We start from the raw sequence: 25145 nt of genomic DNA on the forward strand, positions 1-25145 counted from the left end.
ATTCTCACTGAGTCTATGCAAATAACTATATTGCCATGAAAATAAGAATACTCAATAAGAACTTCTGAATTCTTGAGGGATCAGGTAGGGAGAAAATTCTGTTTACAAAGATATAATTTACCAAGTTGCTGTTAAGTTATAAATAGTTTGATAGAAAAGCAAAAAAGTTTTTCTTAAATCTGGAAAAACAAAACATTAATGAACTGGCAATGTTTCAAAGAAAAAAGTCAGAAAATTATAATTCTCATCAGTTCATTCAGTCCTATGTAATTGTTCTGCTTGACCTTGGGTTAGCAGTTTTATGAATCAATCAGTTTCTCCATAACAATTCTGGAAATACTTACTTAGTTCAATGGTATGATCTTAGAGTTATCAGAAACCTGTATTCTAGAGTACTTGTCAAGGTCTTTTCCATAAATCTCTTTAAAGACACAGCAATTTTGGATCATAGCTGCTTGTTAAAGCTTTCAGGAAAGCATCAGAATAATACAGTAACTTTCTGTGAATGCCAGAAGACTTAAACATGGCCATGGTTAAAGTTCTGATGAGAATTCATTATAATTTAATTGACAAGGAAATTCAGTTATTTATGAGACATACAACATTTTAAGATGATAGCTGGAATTATGACTGATAACATACTGGGAATGTCAGATTTTATATGATTTTTGGACTACTCTTAATAGTAACATACACCCATACAATATATTATAGGTATATATTGTATAATATATTATACAATATAATCTAAAGAACGTTTCATATCACTTCTTATTTCCATGTAATTTAACATATCAAACAAGCCTAATTAGTTTAACACTTCTCTTTTGAGAGAACAAATCCTTCCAGATTTTACAGGGGGCCTCTGGAAAATCCCAAAGTTAGGTCCAAATCAAAAAAACTTCATTTAGAGTTTGGTTTTGAGAAGTTTGTAAAAAATGTCAAGAGGTTTAGAACACTTGATTTAATAGGAGCAGAGGTCACTGTGAAATAATAGTTACCCATTTAACCACAGTGACAATAAAAAGATTTCAAAGGCAAATACAGAAAGTTACATGTTATAAAAAAACCTTAGCTCTCAATATTAAGACTCAGTTTTTCTTCAGTAATCGAACATCTGACAAAGACAACATGAAGCACAGAAAATATATATATTTTAACATCTTTATTGGAGTATAATTGCTTTACAATGGTGTGTTAGTTTCTGCTTTATAACAAAGTGAACCAGCTATACATATACATATGTCCCCATATCTCTTCCCTCTTGCGTCTCCCTCCCTCCCACCCTCCCTATCCCACCCCTCTAGGTGGTCGCAAAGCACCGAGCTGATCTCCCTGTGCTATGCTGCTGCTTCCCACTAGCTATTGGTTTTATATTTGGTAGTGTATATGTGTCCATGCAACTCTCTCACTTTGTCCCATCTTCCCCTTCCCCCTCCCCATATCCTCAAGTCCGTTCTCTAGTAGGTCTGCACCTTTATTCCCATCCTGCCCCTAGGTTCTTCATGACCACTTTTTTTTTTTAGATTCCATATATATGTGTTAGCATACGGTATTTGTTTTTCTATTTCTGACTTACTTCACTCTGTATGAAAGACTCTAGGTCCATCCACCTCACTACAAATAACTCAATTTTGTTTCTTTTTTTGGCTGAGTAATATTCCATTGTATATATGTGCCACATCTTCTTTATCCATTCATCTGTTGATGGACACTTAGGTTGCTTCCATGTCCTGGCTATTGTAAATAGAGCTGCAATGAACATTGTGGTACATGACTCTTTTTGAATTATGGTTTTCTCAGGGTATATGCCCAGTAGTGGGATTGCTGGGTCATATGGTAGTTCTACTTTTAGTTCTTTAAGGAACCTCCATACTGTTCTCCGTAGTGACTGTATCAATTTACATTCCCACCAACAGTGCAAGAGGGTTCCCTTTTCTCCACACCCTCTCCAGCATTTATTGTTTGTAGATTTTTTGATGATGGCCATTCTGACCTGTGTGAGGTGATACCTCATTGTAGTTTTGATTTTCATTTCTCTCATCATTAGTGATGTTGAGCATCCTTTCATGTGTTTGTTGGCAATCTGTATATCTTCTTTGGAGAAGTGTCTACTTAAGGTCTTCTGCCCATTTTTGGATTGGGTTGTTTGTTTTTTTGGTATTGAGCTGCATAAGCTGCTTGTATATTTTAGAGATTAATCCTTTGTCAGTTGCTTCATTTGCAAATATTTTCTCCCATTCTGAGGGTTGGCTTTTGGTCTTGTTTATGGTTTTCTTTGCTGTGCAAAAGCTTTTAAGTTTCATTAGGTCCCATTTGTTTATCTTTGTTTTTATTTCCATTTCTCTAGGAGGTGGGTCCAAAAGGATCTTGCTGTGATTTATGTCATAGAGTGTTCTGCCTCTGTTTTCCTCCAGGAGTTTTACAGTGTCTGGCCTTGCATTTAGGTCTTTAATCCATTTTGAGTAGGTGCACATAATCTATTTGGACTTGTTTTGATACGGTAGTTAACAGCTAAACTTGTTACATTTCTCTTTTTCCCAAGAGAAAGGAAAAAAAATCTTTTTATGTTAAGGGGTTTTGACCAAGGGTCTTGTAAACCAGTACTTCTTATTTGGGAAGGGGCTCTGATTTAGCCCCTCAGGGGATATTTATCAATATATGTAGATATCTTTGACTGTCACAACTGGCGGAAGAGTGCTGCCATAATCTAGTATGTAGAGGCCAGGGATGTTGCTAAACATTTTGGAAAGCACAGTCCAGTCTCACACAACAAAGAATTATGGGCATGAAATGTTAATAGTGCCGCTGTAGAGAAATTTTGCCCTAGACTAGTGTTTCTAGTTTTTAATGTGCATATGAATCACATAGGGATCTGGCTAAAATGATTCTGATTTGACCTCATGCCCCCAAAGGATAGAACTGGGCTACAGATTGTTCTCTGTAGATAGGCATCCAGATATCATTATGGATAGAGCTCTTGATAACAGCAACTCCTTCTTTAGAAGGTGTGATGCAGATGAATGTGTCAACACTATTGATTCAGGTGTGGTCACTGCATTTTGGCTGTACATTGCTTAGTAAGTGAGTCTAGGCCACAGGGTGCCTGCACCTCTGCCCTGAAGCAGAGTGATATAGCTTTCTCTTCTGGGAAGGGAGTGGGTAGTAGAATACCGAGTTTGGAAGTCACAGTTTTGCTGAAGCAGTTTGTCAAGACTGATGAATGTGGATCTTCCCTGGGACATCCAAGAGATTCAAGTTGGCTATGAGGCAAGGCTAATGGAGAGTGAGATTTGAATGTCACCAGAATGAGGTACTGAAGGAGCTGGAGGAGTCCCCTTTGCTGGACATCTTTAAATAGAAATTAGATTCTTATATTGTGGAAGGGTTTAAGGGGTCTGATGCATATCTCTGATATATCCTTTTTTTTTTTTTCTCAAACCATTCAGTTGCTTCTTATTGTCCATGGAATAAAGTTTAAACTTATTAACCTGGCATTTAAGTTTCTCTATTATCTGGCTTTAAAGACCCTTTTAGGTTTTTTTTGTTTGTTTGTTTGTTTTGTGTAGTTTTTTTTTTTTTTTTTTTTTTTTTTTGCTGTACGCGGGCCTCTCCCGTTGCGGAGCACAGGCTCCAGACGCGCAGGCTCAGCGGCCATGGCTCACGGGCCCAGCCACTCCGCGGCACGTGGTATCCTCCAGGACCGAGGCACGAACCCATGTCCCCTGCATCGGCAGGCGGACTCTCAACCACTGCGCCACCAGGGAAGCCCAAGGAGCTTATTCTTTAATTGCAGTCAAGGAGTTAAATAACCCCTGAAGATTCTAGTAACACTCTAAGACAACAGCAGGAGAAATGTTATAGGCAGTACACAAATGATTGCTAAGTGAATTGTATAGGTGCTTCTTGCTTTTCTGCAATTGGTATCCAAGTAGAATTGCTCATCTGGTTTTACTCTTGTTTTACTTTCATAGTTTGAGATGGGTTGAGGATAACATGAGCTTGTTTAATAATACTGTGGGTTATTTGCTTTGGAATAACTCATTTTAATTTTAAATTTGTCTCATTTTACAGAAGAGGAAACTAAGGCATGAGAGGTTAAATAACTTTCCCAAAGTCATGTAGCTGGTAAATGGTAAAGTTGGGATTCAGATCTAGTCAACCTGAATCCAAAGTCCCCTCTCCTCAGTTTTTAAAAAATCCTGTTCTTTTTTTTTTTTTTTACTAAATATATCCCCTATCTCCTAATTTTAGACATATATATTGTTTCTAATTTGGTGCCTGTATTTCTGGTTAGATCTTTAGGATAAAGTCCTGGAAGTGGATTTCCTGTACCAAGGAATGTAAAATTTTTAAGGTTCCTTAGAACATATAAAATTCTTTTCCAGAAAAGTTCAAAAAATTTACAGTTGAGATGTACTTTTCAATCCCATGTAGAAGCATTTTTCAATTTCATGTGGTTGTCTAAGCCAAGACAAATAAGAGGACTCAGTAACACTATGATAAAGATGGTGGTTAAGATAATGAATCACAGAATCTGTTAGAGCAGGAAGGAACTCCAGGTGTCATCTAGGCCATCTCTTTCTTTATTAATTAAGAACCAAGGCTCAGAGAGCTTAAGGGACATAGTCCAAACCATACCTCTAACAGAGTCAGAGTTAGGGTAAGAAGCTGCTCTTAGCACTGTGTGATACATTGAGTCAGAGTCTCTTGGATGGTATGGATGATTCAGGGGTGTGCTGAAATGTCTATTTGGGATCTCAATTGGAGAGTTAAGAGACTTTTAGTGTTTGAGTCAGCTTCATAGTTCCCCCTTGAAACTTCACAGTGTGTCAGAGGGATGTGGAAGTAACTCAGAGGGATCTGCCCTGAACTGAGAGGTCCAGTACCCACCCAAGGAGATAAAGAACTCTTCTGGGCCAGCGGGAACCCTGAAATCCCCTTTCATGAGTTCTCCTGCATCTGCCCTACTCTGATCCACAGGGATGATTCTGAACTCTCTTTTTGTTATTCTGTAGATGGTACAATATGTTTGAAGAAAGGGCTGCTCACATAATTCAAAACTCATATAATTCAAAAGTGGTTTTCTATAGCACTGACCAAAAAAGAAGGAGGATATTTCTGTTTTTTATTGCTCGATCATGTAGCAATAGTGTAAACAGAATTTTCAAATTGATTTGGCTTGGTATCCCTCTGGATAGGCTGAGTTAAGCTGTTAAACCTCAACATTTTAATGACTTAACACAATAAAGGGTTGCTTCTTGCAAAAATCTGATGTAGGCTAGTTGACTGTCTTCTATGTTGCCGATATGCCATGCCAAGGTTGCCAAAGCATGGGAAAAGAGAGTTAAAGGAGCCATATAGTCTCTTAACTGACTCAGCCTGGAAGTGACAAATGCCACAGTCCATTGGCCAGAACTAGAAACGTGGTTCTGATTCAAATGGAGAAGAGGCTGGGAAAAGTGCATGGAAGAGTACACAGATACTTGATGAGCACTAATGGTCTCTTCCACACACTTGATGCTTGATACTTTGAAATTACCTACTTAAAATTTTTTGTAGGCAATTTCATATAATTTCAAGTTTTAAGCATAAAGGTAAAACTTTCCTGTTACTTTCTTTCAAATATGCTTAAAATGTAAGTGTTGGTTGAGTACACACTATCATTTTTAATAGATCTTTTGAGCTCTGTTAAAAACAATGAAACTTTTCAAAAATAGTTGTGAGATTTAGGTAAGTCATTTCACTTCTCTAAACCTGAATCCCAATTGAAAATGTGACTTAACCCCTCCTTCATGGGTATGTTGTGAAAATTAGATTAGAGATCACATGTAAAACACTTGACACAGTGCCTAGAACAAGGTAAGTGTTCAACGAATGTGGATTTTTCCTCTTTTTGGTATTGTTGATATTGTAATGGATCTACCACTGTCGACAGTAATACTGGATCCTCTGACTCAGAGGTGTATCCATCATCATTAGAAGATAGTGTACTTTACTGGAATAAGCGATGTTTTGGCTAAATTCTGGAAATGAAATGTCTTCATCTTCTATATGTTCTTATTTTGGTAGTCATGGGGAATTTCAAAGGCCATGCTCTCCCTGGAACCTTCTTCTTTATCTTGGGGATTTGGTGGACAACAAAGTGCATTCTGAAATATGCCTTCAAAAAGCACAAGCGGATTTCCTACCTTGATTCCAAAGTATTATTCCATCGAGTAGAAATTTTGGAGGGAATCATAATAACTGGAATGGCTTTAACTGGTGAGTGATCCTTTTCTGTGTTCTGTCTGCTTTTTGATGTATTTTCACGTGCAAAGAGAAGATTCAATATCAAAACAAGAAATTGCTAAAATAAAATTTTTATTCAAAAATACCCAAATACCTATTCTAATTGTAATTTCTATCTGATATAATTTACTAGAAGGTGATACTTCATGTTTATACAAAGGGTTATTCCTTAATCAGTTAGTCATAGCAATTTACTTGCCTGCCCATTCAAGGTGAATTTCCTTTATAGAAGTAGTTGGAGCCTTTAAAATAATTTTATATCAATTATTCTGATGCCTGAAAGAGTAAACTCTATCGGAAACCATTTTTCAAAATGACACCAAAATAATCAAATGATTATGGGAAGGCTTCAATAATAAATCATTGCTGATAGGCTGTCCAGACGGTCAGGCTGAAGAAAACTTATCTCCTGCACTCATCCTCTTTGTGTGATTACTAAATTAGAGAGGGAGGTTGGGCCAGATGATTGTAAGGCCTTTCCATTGGCTCTATGATTCTGTAAAAATGTTCTGTGTTTTTAAAGTTCCACTCCAGCCTTTCCGTTATGAAAGGGAAAACTTCCTAATTTTCCTTTGGATTTCTTCATGCTTTGTTCATGGTGATAGGTCTTTGCCATGGCCATACAACTACAGAGCAATCATTTACAAAGAGAGGAATTTCATTGCCAAATTCTATAGATTAATAAATAAAGCAGCATCTTCAAGAAAGCTTAAATGTTTGTGTAACTGACTAGACTCTATGCTGTATCTGTCTGTGCTTTCTCGGTTATCCTTAATTGGGGAGAAGCTGAACTCTAGCATTTTAATCCTGAACCAAGCACAACTCCCTACCCAAAGACATAGTGTGTAAGAAGGAAGTAATCAGATGCCATAGAACTAATCTCACAAATCTAAATCCAAAATTACTCAGGATTTATCTAGTCATTAAATTAAAATAGGAACTAAGACCATCAGTGGAACTGATCAGGGAACTCAGTGGAACTAAGATCATTAGCTTTTTTTTTTTTTGCGGTACGCGGGCCTCTCACTGTTGTGGCCTCTCCCGTTGCGGAGCACAGGCTCCGGATGCGCAGGCTCAGCGGCCATGGCTCACGGGCCCAGCCGCTCCGCGGCATATGGGATCCTCCTGGACTGGGGCACGAACCCGTATCGCCTGTATCAGCAGGCGGACTCTCAACCACTGCGCCACCAGGGAGGCCCAAGATCATTAGCTTTGAAGATCTGAAATAGCTGTTTGACTAAATTGGCTATCTTTGACTAAAAGTGATTATCCAAACCAGTATTTGAAGCTCTAAAACCAGCCTAAAGAACCAGTGCTCAGCTGTTAGGGAACAGCCCCGAAAGATGAATCCATGTCATAAAAGGACACTATATTGGACTAAGCAGTAGGCTGATCCTTCTGCATCTTCCTGCTTTCTCAATAAAGTTATGGAAAGATTGCTTAAAGTGTGATATGTCCCTCTGTAGGCATGCTTGGAGAACAGTTTATTCCTGGAGGACCGCACCTGACCTTATATGACTACAAAGAGGGCCAGTGGGTCCAGCTCCTGAGCTGGCATCATTTTACCATGTACTTCTTCTTTGGGCTGCTGGGTGTGACAAACATCTTATGTTCCACCATCAGGTCACTTCCTGCCTCCTTTACCAAGTTAATGTTAGCAAATGCCTTATTTGTGGAGGGTAAGTATGAGTATTTTCATATACCTTTCACTATTGTTGGACATTTATCTAGCCCTTTACAATAATACTCCTTTAGTGTCTTGGTGCAGCCTTGATCCACAGGACCATCTGTTTGGGCCATAGTGAGCTATTGAGATGTCCTAGACAGGATGCCCAAGTTTCTCCTTCCCTACTGACTCATTTAGTACAGCTAGACAAGCATAATCATTCAATGTGTTTTATTCACATTTCACATCTGTCTTAAAGAACCACCTACCATGGCTATTTATCTCTGGTTTATCCTGGAGATTATCATTATTTCCATCTTTAACATGTGAAACTGAGCTCAGAGTAGTGAAGCATATATATCCTCAAACGAGGAGACCACTCACAGCAGAATAGCTTCCATGCCTACAAACTAGCCTTTTTAATATTGATACAGTAAAACTCCACCATTACATGATAAGCAGGGTCCAAAAAATTCAGTCACAGAAAAATGAGGTCCTAACCTTTTTTTGTTCAGTTGGCCTCCCTGTTACTGTATGAGGAAACACTGAAAACAAGTATTTAATGATTTCTTTTCATTTATTTCATATGGAAAGGATAGATTGATCATAGAACTGAAAAAGCCCCCAGTTATCAGGAGGCAGTCATTTCCTAACATCCACCTTGCCTCCCATGTCTAAAGGTAAGAGCTTTTGCCAAACGCTCTTTGAAAACAAGAGCTAGATAAAAGCTGGGCACCAGCAACTAAGGATGATTCTCATTATCTCAGGATGTTACCATATTTTGAATGAACATCCTTTCCTCCTCATCCAAATGAAAAGAATGAAGCTGAAGCCGGAATCTGTCCATGGGATTAAAAAAATGTAGCTAGCTACTACTTCTTGGGAGCTTCCAGAGAATCTTGTCATACCCATCAACGTGCACTTTTATGATTTGTGTGTATATCTGCTGCCTCCAGTGGACTGAATTCCTTAAGGCGAGGCTTTGTCTCATTCCTCTGCCTATTCACCCTGACTCCTGCTGCCCTATCCTTATCATGCTTATTATTCATCCTTTTGCATAAAAGGTGCTATGAAATATAGTTGGTTGAAAATGTCATGACATATTGGAGGAGAGAATAAAGGTTGGGGAAGGGAAAAGGAGATTTCAAAGATTCCATCCTAAAGAGGTACTGGTGACTCCAAAAATGGTAGAGGTTTCCATTATTGTGGGAAGCAGTGGGCACCTGATATTTCGGACAAAGAAATGTGTGTGTTTGTAAAGTTGTGTGTCGAGAGGGAGAGAGAGAGAGAGAAACAGTAGGTAGTTTCATTGAAAAAGACAAACTATTTTTTCTCCCTATATCAGGTTTTGTCTTCTACAATCACACTCATGGTCGGGAAATGCTGGACATCTTTGTGCACAAGCTTCTGGTCTTGGTCATCTTTTTGACAGGCCTGATTGCCTTCTTGGAGCTCTTCATACTGACCAATATAACTGTGGAACTTCTGCGGATAAGCTTTTTCCTACTTCAGGGAAGCTGGTTCTGGCAGGTGAGTTGGGCCTCCAATTAATGTACCTGGTGTCTCCACTGATAACCTTCTCTCTTTGATTGGTGGGTGTTTTGCTCTAGAACCCCGAGACTTCCTTCTGATGTGCTGCTGGTAGTGAGAATGTGGACCTTTGAGAGGTGATGTTTCTTTGAGCGGCCCAGTGGCCCTGGTGGGAGCAGTGATAGAGCAGCAGGGAAGGAGGTTGGGTGTGTACATTTTCATCATACACCTGAGTATCCATTTTGTAGGAACTCTGAGCCAGTGCTTTTAGCTGGAAGCAGTTCCTGATGCTAAAGCAGCTTAAAGCCTAATGGGTGATAAGTTCAAGAAACATATGGAAGGCAGGAAAGGGAGGAAATTATTATGTATTGAGAAACAACTATGTGCCGGCCACTGTATGGGACTTTTACACGCACATTGTTTCATTTTGTCCTCATGATGACTTGGACGTTAGGTATTATCATCCCCAATTTACTGACAAAGAAGACTCAGAGAGACCGAGTTACTTTCCCAGGATCACACAGTAATGGAGCTAGCACCTAAATGTGGGTTTGTCTGACTCCAAATCCCAGGCACTTTCCATTTTACTGTTGACTCCCTAACGTTGGAGTGTTGAAAACATGTATTCCAATCAGTGAACATATACTTTATAGAGACTGATAAATCATAATTCAACATACATATATAGATGTAAAGAAAGTCTGGGATGAAAGGTGAATGTGGTTTAATCAGGGAAGATTTCTTAGAGATTTTTAGTCAGTAAAGTGCAGGGATTTGGGATGAGGAGGTTATTCCAAGGATTTGCATTTCAGCGAGGAGTGGTAAGAAAGCACTGGTAGGCAAGAGGAAGAGAAACATCATGGTCAAAGCATCATGGCTAGGAAAGATGTGATATTTAAGCTTATGGGGGACTAGAAAGGCTGTTGGAGCAGAGGCTAGTAAAGAGGGGACTAGATTAAGGGCTTATTTTTATTTTTATTTTGTAAAATATTTATTTATTTATTTTTGGCTGTGCTGGGTCTTCGTTGCTGTGCGAGGGCTTTCTCCAGTTGTGGCGAGTGGGGGCCACTATTCATCGCGGTGCGCGGGCCTCTCACTGTCGCGGCCTCTCTTGTTGCGGAGCACAGGCTCCAGACGCGCAGGCTCAGTAGTTGTGGCTCACGTGCCCAGTTGCTCCGCAGCATGTGGGATCTTCCCAGACCAGGGCTCGAACCCGTGTCCCCTGCATTGGCAGGCAGATTCTCAACCACTGCGCCACCAGTGAAGCCCAGGGCTTATTTTGAAGGAAAAATGATATAGAAAAAATAACAAATACCTTATCATGTGATCAGATTGATAATCGGTGAATATAACCGGCTGGTATACAGAAGTTGTTCTGTGAGATTATTTATCATCTGTTGGGAAGTGAAATAGAATGGCATGTAAAACATGATTATGCATTCTGTATCTCTTGATTGGAATGTTTTGCTATGTACATATATTGCTGATTCAAAACTAAAAATAAATTAAAAAAAATTTTAAAGTGATAACTTCCGGTCAAGATGACACAGTGAGTTTGTGCTTCAGTGTATCTCCTCTGCTTCAAACATATAGCAATGACACATAAACTATCAAAAATACCTATAAAATAAAAAAGAAATCAAAAGAAGAGAAAAGTAAATGAAAGTAAGAGAGTAAAAAAAAAAATGTAGTTGCAATTAAACAACACAAAAATAGGGCAAGCCACCTGTGGGCCAGACACAGAATAGAAATGCATAGCCAGAGTAGAGCTGGGCTGCAGGCCTGCGGGCTCCAGGTCTAGGGTAGACATGGCAGTTGGTTCTTTGGCTCCAGGGGAGCTAAAAGGAAATTGAAGGTTTCCTCCTTTTTTTTTTTTTTTTTTTTTTTGCGGTACGTGGGCCTCTCACTGTTGTGGCCTCTCCTGTTGTGGAGCACAGGCTTCAGACGCACAGGCCCAGCGGCCATGGCTCATGGGCCCAGCCACTCCGCGGCATGCGGGATCTTCCCGGACCGGGGCACGAACCCATGTCCCCTGCATCGGCAGACGGACTCTCAACCACTGCGCCACCAGGGAAGCCCGAAGGGTTCCTCTTGATATGGGGATAAAACCAGGTTCTTGGAACTCTTTTTAGTTATATGTTTACATATTCTCTACTCGTAATTGCTTTCCATCCATTTGATCTTTCACTTTCTGATAGAGGTCTGTTAAAATTTTATCTTACAGTTATGGATTTGTCGATTTCTCCTTATTTTCAATTTTTTCTTTAATGTCATGAGGCTGTATTCTGCTTCTCCCCTTCTAGTTTTCTGAGTTGAATGTTCACTTATTTTCAGTTTTCCTTGTTTTTAAATAAATACACCTAAGGCTATAGAATTTCTTCTGTACACTACTGTAGCTACCACCCGTGAGATTTGGTGTGTGGTAGCTTTCACTCTTGGGCAATTTTTTTTTTAACATCTTTATTGGAGTATAATTGCTTTACAATGGTGTGTTAGTTTCTGCTTTATAGCAAAGTGAATCAGTTATACATATACATATGTCCCCATATCTCTTCCTTCTTGCGTCTCCCTCCCTCCCCCCTCCCTATCCCACCCCTCTAGGTGGTCACAAAGCACCGAGCTGATCTCCCTGTGCCATGTGGCTGCTTCCCACTAGCTATCTATTTTACATTTGGTAGTGTATATATGTCCATGCCACTCTCTCATTTGTCACAGCTTACCCTTCTCCCTCCCCGTATCCTCAAGTCCATTCCCTAGTAGGTCTGTGTCTTTATTCTCTTGGGCAATTTTGAATGTTGCATTTTCTATGTGCTTTCCTTTTTAATTTATGAGTTATTTAGGAGTGCACTTTTCAGTTTCCAAAAATATTTTTTCTTTTTATTATTTATTTTCAATTCAATTGCTTTGTATGTGTTCTCTTTGAAATGTGTTGGGACTTCCTTTGGGACATAGCCCAATGTCAGTGGTAGTAAATGTTCCATGTATTTGAAAAGAAAGTATATTCTGTCTTTGCTGTGTTGAAGATTCTACATATATTTACTAAATCGAGTTTCTTAAACAGCTAAATATTCAAATAAAGAAGTTAGAAAGTAGGAAAAAAGGGGAGGGCTTCCCCAGTGGTGCAGTGGTTAAGAAACTGCCTGCAAATATAGGGGACATGGATTCGAGCCCTGATCTGGGAAGGTCCCACATGCCACGGAGCAACTAAGCCCGTGCGCCACAACTACTGAGCCTGCATTCTAGAGCCCATGAGCCGCAACTACTGAAGCCCACGCACCTAGAGCCCGAGCTCCGCAACAAGAGTAGCCACTGCAAAGAGAAGCCCGTGCACTGCAACTAGAGAAAGCCGTGTGCAGCAACAAAGAACCAATGCAGCCAAGAATAACTAATAAATAAATTTATTTTAAAAAAAGATAAAAGGGGAAACCCAAAGAGAGTTGAAGAAAAGAATAATAAAGGTAAGAGCAGAATTAATGAAACTAATTTGAGTTCCATTAATAATTAATGATTAATTAAATATCTGAGGGAGGAAGCTGTGGGCTGTCACAACTGAGAATAGGTTGGCTTAATTTTGTTCCTTTTGGCAGAGAAATAATCTTTTCACATTTCCCCAGGAGCTTTTCTAAGGAAGAGATATGAGGTTAAAGTCTTGGGGCATAAATCTGAGATTATTTTTAAAATTTTCCAGCCATGATTATGTCTAGACTAGTATCTTTCTTTACCTGACAGCCAGACTAAGTAACATTTGGGACTTAAAGGAAAATGAATATTTCATACCAATGCAAACACACACACTGGCAGGAAATGAAGCTTTAGCCATAGTACATCTCCTCCCCCGCCCCCTCCCTGTTAGATTCCTCTGAAACAAAAATGTTTCAGGGACTTAGGTGAATTTATTATGCTTCCATGTTTTGTTGCTATGAATGTTTATGCCCCAAACTCCATCTCAAGCTAATACTATTACATTGTGATTTCCTTTTCACCATATTTTTTTCTCTCGCTACTTCTCCATACATGGTTAATATTAAGCACAATACTAGCACTTAAACAGTATATAGACATATTAGAGAAAAGGTACACCTAAATTCTTGGAACCATAAGTATGGAGAGGTGAACTGAATGAGGCAAATGCTCACAGTGGCCATTTTTAAAATAACTCATCTATAAATAATTAGGTAATAGACAAACCTGGAGGGAATTTCCCTCCCAACCTATAAAAATGTTTTCTTTCCTAAACCACATTACAGCCAAATATATTTTCTCAAAAACCTAACTATGATGCAATTTAAAAAAGAAAAAAAAATCCCTTGGGTCCATTTATTCCATGAATCATGTTTTCTGAGACTGTGTGTGGGACAATATTTCTAAAGCTCACTTTTGCGCTTTGTCATTCCCAAATTCCCACCCTTCGTTGTCAGAGCCATAGTGCAGAGAGAATCAGGAAATGAGGAAGACACACCTGCTGCCTTTGCTTCTCAAGACGTTGGACAATTGCTTCAGCTGTACCTCCCAGCTCCACTAACTGCACCAGCAACTCCCATGATCCCCAGATCTCTAAGCCCAAACTAAAACCCAGCCTTGTCTTATCTTTAAGAACTATAAAAGTTCATTTGAAAATGACAAAAAGACCCAACTAAGCAGCAGTGGTCTGAGGTCTGATATGGTAGATCAAACACTTGCTTAGGCTTATAGTGTTGAAATAAGTGACTAGAAAATAAGAAAGAAAACACTAGGAAAGTCAAACTAGCCTATAGGTAATGGGCCCTGGCTGGATGCCTATTAGAGAAGATAATTATTTACATTTTAAATGTGATACTAATGAAGCTTAAACTAGTCAAAAACAGATGTTCAGGAGTGACATATAAGATATAGCAAGAAAAAAATTCTTTTTCAGACCTTTTTTTCTTGGAATTTTATATTAGGAAGGAAATTAGGACAGCAGATGAAAGAATAGTGACTAACTTTTACATTTAAAGGAAAATTTAATGGGTTGTGGCATTATCTGGCCTTAATTTTCAGCTTTCCTAATTTACTTGGGTTTAGCCTGAAGTGACTTTCCAAACGTTTCTATGGCTTTCAGTATAATCACATCTGTTAACTCTGTTCACAGGCTTCACAGTGGCCTTCAGTGAAATATTTAGCGTTCAGTATATTAGGCTCTGAGGATCCCAGTGAGATTAGCAGTAGAGGGTGCTCAAGGTTTCTCTTTTCCTGGTGTAAAACAGTAAATACTTTGGTAAAATTGATGATGACTGAGAGATTTCATTTTGGAAGCTCTGAAAAAGAGTTGTGACTATGGCATGGAGGGAGAAGTCTGTGAGCCTCCAGGTCAGGCAGACCTGGGTCTGAATTCTGGATCTACCATATTAATCACATGACCATAGACTAGCTATTCTGTGTGCTTAAGATTCCTCAAATAAAAAATAGAAATGATGTCTCATGAGACTGTTGCTCGAATGAAATATTCCAACCTGAAAATACCTCATGCCTTGAGGAGATATTAATTCCATAGGAAGAGGGTTGAGAAAACTTCCAGAAGAAGGTAAACTTGAGTTGGGGTTTGAAAGATGGATAAGAGTCACCAGTGTGTCCAGGCTTGAGCTTTAGGACAGTTGATACTCTTCTGCTTATTTCAGCCTTAGCTCCTTCCTGTATTAGTGTCCTAGGGCTGCAGTCACAAATTCCCACAAGCAGGAAGACTTAAAACAATGGAAATTTATGCTTCACTGTTCTGGGCGATGGAACTAAGAATCAAGGTGGCAGCAGGTTGATTCTGTCTTGGGGGCCCAAAGGGAGAATTTGTCCCATGCTACCCTCCTAGTCAGTTGCCAGCAATCCTTGACTTGGCAGCATGACTCCAATCTCTGCCTCCATAGTCACACCTGTGTGTTTCTGTGCACCTGTGTCTTCATATGGACTTCTTATAAGGACACCCATCATTAGATTCAGGGCCAGTTCTGATCCAATATGACCTCATCTCATCTGGATGACATCTACAAATAACTTATTTCCAAATGAGGTCACATTCACAGGTATCTGGGGTTAGGGTTTCAACATGCCCTTTTAGAGGGCACCATTTAACCCACAACAACTGCTAAGTCTTCCCTCTGGGATCTGGAGCAAATCTCTCCCCAAGCAGGGGTAGATGGGTGGTGTGGACGGCATTGAAGGAACATAGGTGACACTGATAGGTGGGAACTGGAGAGCTAGTCCATTGTGCATTAAACTCAACCTCCCTAAAAGGCCCTTTCTTGACCCAGAATTTCTCTGTCATCCTCCCTGAATTGATGAGAGAGGAGGACATGAGAGGCAGATTCTCATGGTCCTGACACCCTAGCTAAAATGGCTGGGCCCCTTGAACTGAGAATTGACTACATGACTTCTTGTAGGAAACTTGTCAGTTTCCTTCTTGTCTTTTCCAAACAGTGAGCACAGAGGAGCCAGCAAGTCTCGCTTTCTTACAGGCCCTGCAGAGACCTGGGCTCTGGTCACTGTGGTCTCCACAGTGAGCTTTCCTAACAGTATATAAAGGGGCATTGCAAAACACGGATATGTCCAAACAGCAGGCAAACTAGCTGGGTGGAGTTTCTGGATACTGTAGGTTCAGATCTCTAATCTGATGAGGGATCTATCTTTTGCCAGTGGTGTTAACTCCTCATCCCTTTAGAATGTTACCATGTCCTAATTCAGAATCCCCAGCTCTTGGTGGGTGAGGCACAGCAGCAATGACGCAAATACTTTTGTAACTGTTTGGAGATGGAAGGGCAGGCTCCTGTGTTACTTAGTTTTCTTATCTCTAAAATAGAGACAACAAAGGGATTCTGTCTCCTGGGATGTAGAGGAGGGCAGGAAGGAGTTATTACACAGTACCTTGCTAATTTCAACTGATGATTTTTTTTTTTTTTTTTTTTGCTGTACGCGGGCCTCTCACTGTTGTGGCCTCCCCCGTTGCGGAGCACAGGCTCCGGACGCGCAGGCTCAGCGACCATGGCTCACGGGCCCAGCTGCTCCACGGCATGTGGGATCTTCCCGGACCGGGGCACGAACCCGTGTCCCCTGCATCGGCAGGCAGACTCTCAACCATTGCGCCACCAGGGAAGCCCCCTCAACTCATGATATTTTGGAAAAATTTATGAATGTGACATTGGTTAATAAATAAAAATGCATCGCACTAGAGTAAAAATAAAGACCTCTGGATTGCTCCACTTGGTCAGGCAACTACCAACCTGAATGATGAATCGATGGAGAGCACATGTTGTGGCTCATGCTTTGGAAAATAAAATAGAAATATTTCTATTTTTAGAAATAAGCTGAGACTGCAGACTTTTGTGTGAAGTTCCCTAATTTTTTAAATGTTGAAGACTAATGCAAATTATTTTAAAAAGTGTGCAGGCCAGGCAAAGCATGTCTGTGATGCAGATGTGGCCCAGGGTCTGCCAGTCTCTAATCTGTGTTTTAAGGGTAAGACAGTACCTTGTCTTCATGGGACCAACTACCATCTCAGTACTGATTGTTCAAACCGTATCAGAACTGCTGAGATGACTCACATGGACTCTGTTGTCCTGGCCACTGTCCTTCATACTGCTCCACTGAGAAAGGCTAAATGATGAAAGAGAGTGTGAGGTAGAAGAAAGAACACACAGAGTTTTGCAGCCAGACGCTCCTGGTTTGGAACCCTGTCTTAGTCATTTGGCCATTTTGCAATGTTGGGGAAGTTACTGAAGTCTCTGAGTTCCAGTTTTACCCTCTGTACTATGGGGATAATGATACCTTCTTCCTGGGGTTGTTGTGAGAATGAGAATTACTGTGAAGTTTATGTGCATGAGTGTGGTTAAAGTGCCTGACACATGGCAGTACATCTACCAAGTGGTACAAATGGCCGTTCTCCTTCCAACTAAAGGGAATCCTTTAAAATGGGAAACAGGGGCCTCCCTGGTGGCGCAAGTGGTTGAGAGTCCGCCTGCCGATGCAGGGGATACGGGTTCGTGCCCCGGTCTGGGAGGATCCCATATGCCGCGGAGCGGCTGGGCCCGTGAGCCATGGCCGCTGAGCCTGCGCGTCCGGAGCCTGCGCGTCCGGAGCCTGTGCTCCGCAACGGGGGAGGCCACAACAGTGAGAGGCCCGCATACCACAAAAAAAATAATAAAATAAAATAAAAATAAAATGGGAAACAGGAACAAGTGCTTAAGGCACAAATCTTAGCTTTCCCCGATTTATTCACATTACTTGAAATTTCAAACAGAAATGGTTTCACTCAATATTATAAACAAAGTCCTTTTTTTCCCCCTGTAAGATTTCATTTATTAGATGTATGATCAGGAGCAAATCACTAAACCACCCAATTTTCTCATCTGGTTAAAGAGGATAACAATACATTAACTTGGGATAATAGCACATTGTTGGGGACTTCCCTGGTGGTGCAGTGGTTAAGAATCCACCTGCCAATGCAGGGGACACGGGTTCAAGCCCTGGTCCGGGATGATCCTACATGCCACGGAGCAACTAAGCCCGTGCGCCACAACTACTGAGCCTGCGCTCTAGAGCCCACGAGCCACAACTACTGAAGCCTGCGTGCCTAGAGCCCGTGCTCCACCATGAGAGAAGGCACCACAGTGAGAAGCTGGCACACCTCAATGAAGAGTAGCCCCTGCTCACCGCAACTGGAGAAAGCCTGAACGCAGCAATGAAGACCCAACGCAGCCTTAAAAAAAAAAAAAAAAAAAAAGACCACATTATTGAAGGGCCATAGTAAGGAAACCTCCTAAGCACTGTAACTGACACAGAGTTAGCTAATATGATAGACATTTGTACAGTTACCCATGTAATTATCTTGGTTTTGTATTTCATTTGGATCTTGAAACCTGACATCTGTTCCTCTATCTACCTATCATCTATGTATCTTAATTTTTTATTGGAGTAAAATTCATATAACATAGAATTAACCTTCCTTCCTTCCTCCCTCCCTCCCTCCCTCACTTTTCCAGTTTTATTAAGGAATAATTGATGTACAGCCCTGTATAAATTTACAGTGTACAGCATAATGATTTCACTTACCTAATGAAATGATTACCCAAATAAGTTTAGTGAACATCCGTCATCTCATGTGGAAACAAAATTAAAGACAAAGAAAAACATTCTTTTTCCTGTGATAAGAAATCTTAGAATTTACTCTAACTTTCATATATAACATATAGCAGTGTTAATTCTGTTGATCATATTGTATATTGTATTATTTATTGTATAACTAGAAGTTTGTACCTTTTGAGTACCTTTATCCAATACCTCTTCCTCCCACCTTCCACTTCTGGTACCACAAATCTGATCTCTTTTTCTAAGAGTTTGTTTGTTTGTTTCTGAAGTATAATTGAAAAATAAAAATAAAAATTTTAATTGTTATTTCCTCATGCACAACATAGTGATTTGATATTTCTATACATTTCAAAATGATCACCACAATACTCTAGTTGCCATCTGTCACCATACAAAGCTATTACATAATTATTGACTATTCCCAACACTGTACATTTCATACCTGTGACTCATTTATTTTGTGACTGGAAGCTTGTACCTCTTAATCTCCCTCACTGATTTCTCTCATCCCCCCCACCTCTCTCCTCTCTGGCAACATTTTATGCATTTTAAAGTGTATAATTCAGCAGCGTTTAGTACATTCACAGTGTTGTGCAACTATCACCTCTATTTAGTTCTAAAACATTTTCATCACCCCAAAAGGAAACCACGGATCCATTAACCAGTTATTTCCTTTTCCTCTCCTCCCAATCCCTGGTTACCACTCTGCTTTCTGTTGCTATGGATTTACCTATTCTGGATATTTCATGTAAACAGAATCATGCAATATGTTACCTTTTGTGTCTAGTTTCTTTCTCTAACATAATGTTTTCAAGGTTCATCCATGTTGTATTATATATTAATATGTCACTTTTTATGGCTGAATAATATTCTGTTGTATGGAAATACCACATGGTGCTTATTCATCATCAGCTGATGGACATTTGGATTGTTTTTAACTTTTGGCTCTTGTGAATAATGCTGCTATGAACATTTGTGTAGAAGTTTTTGTTTGAATACCTGCTTTCAATTATTTTGGGTATGTATAGTACCTAGAATGAAATTGCCAAGTCATGTGATAATTCTATATTTAACTTTTGAGACACTATCAAATTGTTTTCCACATAGCTGTACCATTTTACATTCTCACCAGCAATGTATAACGATTCCAATTTCACTGTATCCTTACCAACACTTGTTACTTATTATTATTATTACCATCCTAGGAGGTGTGAAGTTGTATCTCATAGTGGTTTTGATTTGCATTTCTCTAATAACTAATGATGTTCATAATTTTTTCTTGAGCTTATCAACCATTTGTACACCTTCTTTTGGGAAATGAGTCTTCTAGTCCTTTGCCCATTAAAATTTTTTTGGCTTTTTGTTGAGATTTAGGAGTTCTTTATATATTCTTGATATCAATTCCTTACCAGATATATGATTTGCAGTGATTTTCTCCTATGCTGTGATTGTCTTTTCATTTTCCTGATAGTGTCCTTTGATGCACAAAAGCTTTTTTTTTTTTTAATAGCTGAGCTTTGTTTTTATTTATTTATTTATTTATGGCTGTGTCAGGTCTTCATTGCTGTGCACGGGCTTTCTATAGTTGTGGTGAGCAGGGGCTACTCTTCGTTGTGGTGTGTGGGCTTCTCATTGCGGTGGCTTCTCTTGTTGTGGAGCACGGGCTCTAGGCACAAGGGCTTCATTAGTTATGGCATGTGGGCTCAGTAGTTGTGGCATGCAGGCTCTAGAGTGCAGGCTCAGTAGTTATGGCACACGGGCTTAGTTGCTTTGTGGCATGTGGGATCTTCCTGTACCAGGGCTCGAACCCGTGTCCCCTGTGTTGGCAGGTGGATTCTTAACCACTGCGCCACCAGGGAAGCCCCCACAAAAGCTTTTAATTTTAATGTGTTTTTGGTGTCATGTATAAGAAATCAGCACTAAATCCCAGGTCATGAAGGTTTTTCCTTAGTTTTCTTCTAAGAGTTAGGATTTTAGTTCTCATGTTTAGGTTTTGATCCATTTTGTGTTAATTTTTGTATGTGGTGTAATGTAAGGGTCCAAATTCTTGTTTTTTTTTTTTGCATGTGGATATCCAGTTTTCCCAGCACCATTTGTTGAAGAGACTTTAGTTTCCCCATTGAATGGCCTTGGCACCCTTTTCAAAAACCAATTTACTACAGGTGTATGGGCTTATTTCTGGACTCTCAATTCCATTTCATTGATCTGTATGTCTACCATTATGTTAGTACCACAATGTTTTGATTACTGTAGTTGTTGTGTTAAGTTTTGAAATCAGTAAGTGTAAGTCTTACAACTTTGCTTTTCTTTTTCAAGGTTGTTTTGGCTATTCTGGGTCCCTTGTAATTCCATATAAATTTTAGGATCAGCTTTCTATTTCTGCAAAAAAGACTACTGGGATTTTGATAGGGATCATACTGAATCAGTAGATTGCTTTGGGTGTTATTGCCATCTCTCTCTCTCTCTCTCTTTTTTTAATGTGCCTATGAAAAAGGAATTTTAAAAAACTTTTATTATGGTAAATCTTAAATATATACAAAAGTAGTGGTATTTACCAATTTATCATCCAGTGTATTGGTCAGGGTTCTCCAGAGAAACAGAACCAAATATATACATATATATTTTTTATATATAATATATAATTGTATCTATATCTATAATATATCTATATCTATAGAGAGAGGAAAGAGAGAGAGAGATTTATTTTAAGGAATTGGTTCCCATAATTGTGGAGGCTGAGAAGTCCCATGATCTGCCACCTGCAGGCTACAGACCCAGGAAAGCTGGTGCTGTAGGTCCAGTCCTGAAAGTGGAGAGCTGATGGTACAAGTTCTAGTTTGAGGCAGGAGAAGACCAAAGTTCCAGCTCAGTGGTGAGGCAGAGCCAATTCTCCATCCCTCTGCTTTTTGCTCTCTTCAGCCCTCAATGGATTGTATGATGCCCACCCGCACTGTGGAGGAGGATCTGCTTTACTTAGATTTTTACAGATTCAAGTGCTAATCTCATCTGGAAATACCCTCACAAACACACCCCAAAATCATGTTTAACCAAGTGTCTGTACATCCTATGACCCAGTCAAGTTGACATGTGAAATTAACCATCACATTTAACACTTTTCAACATGCCCGATCTTGTTAGATCTAGAGGTTTGATCAGATTCATGGTCTGTTTTTTTTATTGCCATCTTAACAATATTAAATGCTCCAGTTCATGAACATGAGATATACTTCCATTTGTTTAGATCTTCTTTGGTCACTTTCAACAATGTTTTGTAGTTTGCAAGGTACAAGTCTTGAACCTCCTTGATTAAATTTATTCCTAAGTATTTCATTCTTTTCAATGCTATTTTAAGTGGAATTGTTTTCCTAACTTATTTTTTTTGATTGTTCATTGCATGTTTGTTGATTTTGTATCCTGCAAGTGTGCTAAATTAATTTATTAGCTCTAATAGTTTTTTTGTGGATTCTTCAGAATTTTCTGTATATATAAGATCATGTCATTTGTGAATATAGTTTTACTTCTTCCTTTGCAATCTGGATGCTCTTTGTCTGTTTTCTTGACTGATTGCTCTGGCTAGAATTTCTAGTACAATGTTGAATGGAATTTGTAAAATAAGACACCCTTGTCTTGTTCCTGATCTTAGAGACAAGCTTTCAGTCTTTATCATTGAATATAATGTTACCCGTGGGCTTTATTTTAAAACTTTTTTTTTAAACTCTGATTTTGAAATAACTGAGTTAAACTGCACAGCTTACCCGTGGGCTTTATTTTAAAACTTTTTTTTTTAACTCTGATTTTGAAATAACTGAGTTAAACTGCACAGCTTAGAAACCTAACACATCATCTGAAAGTCCACCAATCCCCAAAGATTATTACTATTCTTATTTTGAAAATTGATCTGTAAAATCCTTAACATTTTTTCCAAAAGTATGATCTAGTAGATACTGTCTATATTACTAAAACAGGTAGCAGATATCTTATCTGTAGCATCTCAGGTAATGGGAGTTATCTGTTACCATTAATCTTGAAATGAAACATTTTGAAATGTACCATCTTTGGGAATATGGCTGGTATTTTTTAATGTGTGTTCTTTGTTTTAAATTACAGATTGGGTTTGTCCTTTATCCCCCCAGTGGAGGTCCTGCATGGGATTTAGTGGATCATGACAACGTTATGTTTCTCACCATATGCTTTTGTTGGCATTATGCAATAGCCATTATCATCATTGGAGCAATTTATGCCTTTGTCACCTGGTAAGTTAGTGATTTTTGTTCATGGAAGTTCTATTTTTTGGTATATGATCATCAAGTCTTGATATTACTGAACTTTAAGTTCAAAGAGGTATTTCATTCCTTAGCATTCCACAAAACAGGGTAATATAACAGAAAATTATCTGCAAACACAAACATTTCCAATAAAAAGAATAAATGCTGGTTTTAGGGGCAGGACAGGAATATAGATGCACACATAGAGAATGGACTTGAGGAGACGGGGAGGGGGAAGGGTAAGCTGGGGCAAAGTGAGGGAGTAACATTGACATATATACACTGCCAAATGTAAAGCAGATAGCTAGTGGTAAACAGCTGCATAGCACAGGGAGATCAGCTCAGTGCTTTGTGACCACCTAGAGGGGTGGGATAGGGAGGGTGGGAGGAAGATGCAAGAGGGAGGGGATATGGGGATATCTGTATACGTATAGCTGATTCACTTTGTTATACAGCAGAAACTAACACAACATTGTAAAGCAATTATACTCGAATAAAGATGTTAGAAAAGAAAAAATGGAGTGAATGAGAAAACTAAAAAAAAAAAAAAAAAGAATAAATGCTGGTTTAAAGTTGGAATAGATAAAAAGTGTCTCTGCTGTGCTCCTAACCTATGCATTACCCTTCAGCACACTCTTCTGTGCCTCCGTGTCTTTGCATATGCTGTTTTCTTATCCAAATGGTCCTCCCCACACCTGCAGTGAACGTGCCATTTGCCCATGTTTACATCAGTTATAGCACTTCCCAAGCTTGGTGTCATTTTTGACCAACATGTATGTCTCCCATTAAATTTGAGTATCTGGTTAATTTGACATTTCCTGTAATATTTCTAACAGTAAGATTCAGTTGAACTATACATGTTTTTACAAGGACTTTGATACAATGTTTCATGATGGGTGAGGAGCAATATAACAGATTGCTAAGAATCCATGTTCCTAGCTCTGCTGCTTGTCAGCTGTATGACTGGGTAAACTATCAGTTTAATATATCAGTTTAAATATCAGTTAAATAAATATCAGTTAAATTTATATCAGTTATAATATCAGTTTTGTCATTTACAAAATGGAGATAATAATAGTACCTAAATGAGATCATGTATTTAAACTGCCTACAACATAGTAGGAGCTCAAGCAAGATTCTTCTTGTGTTTGTTTGTTGTTTTTCTTTTTCAGTTTCCTGTGATAGATTTCTTTTTGAATTGAAGTGCAATTGACATACATTATACTAGTTTTAGGTGTACAACATAATGATTCAACTTTTGTATACATTGTAAAATGACTACCACAATAAGTCTAGTTATACCATCTGTTACCATACAAAGTTACAAAAATTTTTTTCTGTGATGAGAACTTTCAAGATTTACTTTATTAGCAACTTTCAAATCTGCAATACAATATTACTGATTATAGTCACCATGCTGTATATAATATCCCCATGACTTTTTTATTTTATTTATTTTTTTCATTTTTAAAAAAAACTTTTAATTTTATATTGGAGTACAGTTGATTAACAATGTTGTATTAGTTTCAGGTGTACAACAAAGTGATTCAGTTATACATATACACGTGTCTATTCTTTTTCAAATTCTTTTTGCATTTAGTTTGTTACAGAATATTGAGCAGAGTTCCCTGTGCTATACAGTAGGTCCTTGTTGGTTATCCATTTTAAATATAGTGGTGTGTACATGTCAATCCCAAACTCCCTAAATATCTCTTCCTCCTACCCTTCCGCCCTGGTAACCATAAGTTCATTCTCTAAGTCTGTGAGTCTGCTTCTGCTTTGTATATAAGTTCGTTTGTATCATTTTTTAGATTCTGCATAGAAACAGTCATATGATATTTCTCTTTCTCTGTCTGACTTACTTCACTCAGTATGACAATCTGTAGGTCCATCCAAGTTGCTGCAAATGGCATTATTTCATTCTTTTTAATGGCTGAGTAATATTCCATTGTATATATGTACCATATCTTCTTTATCCATTCTTTTGTCGATGGACATTTAGGTTGCTTCCATGTCTTGGCTATTGTAAACAGTGCTGCAATGAACATTGGGGTGCATGTATTCTTTCAAACCATGTTTTTCTCTGGGTATATGCCCAGGAGTGGGATTTCAGAATCATATGGTAGCTCTATTTTTAGTTTTTTAAGGAACCTCCATACTGTTCTCCATAGTGGCTGCACCAGTTTACATTCCCACCTACAGTGCAAGAGGATTCCCTTCTCTCCACACCCTCTCCAGCATTTATTGCTTGTGGATTTTTTGATGATAGCCATTCTGACTGGTGTGAGGTGATATGATCATCT

The 25145-nt window shown here is 38.9% G+C and overlaps 1 protein-coding gene across 3 annotated transcripts in view; it reads left to right on the plus strand.

The window, feature by feature from the left end:
- Positions 1–25145, plus strand: part of TMEM45A (transmembrane protein 45A) — an 89986-nt gene that overhangs the window by 52761 nt on the left and 12080 nt on the right. For all 3 annotated transcript variants that reach the window (XM_060099815.1, XM_060099816.1, XM_060099814.1), the window contains exons 2-5: positions 6073–6264; positions 7758–7970; positions 9303–9487; positions 22685–22830. In XM_060099815.1, the coding sequence (XP_059955798.1) occupies positions 6075–6264; positions 7758–7970; positions 9303–9487; positions 22685–22830 (734 nt within the window). In that variant the 5' untranslated portion in view covers positions 6073–6074. The remainder of the gene's footprint in view (positions 1–6072; positions 6265–7757; positions 7971–9302; positions 9488–22684; positions 22831–25145) is intronic.

The sequence above is a fragment of the Mesoplodon densirostris genome, chromosome 5 (assembly GCF_025265405.1).
Source record: "Mesoplodon densirostris isolate mMesDen1 chromosome 5, mMesDen1 primary haplotype, whole genome shotgun sequence".
Taxonomy (NCBI): Eukaryota; Metazoa; Chordata; class Mammalia; order Artiodactyla; family Ziphiidae; genus Mesoplodon; species Mesoplodon densirostris.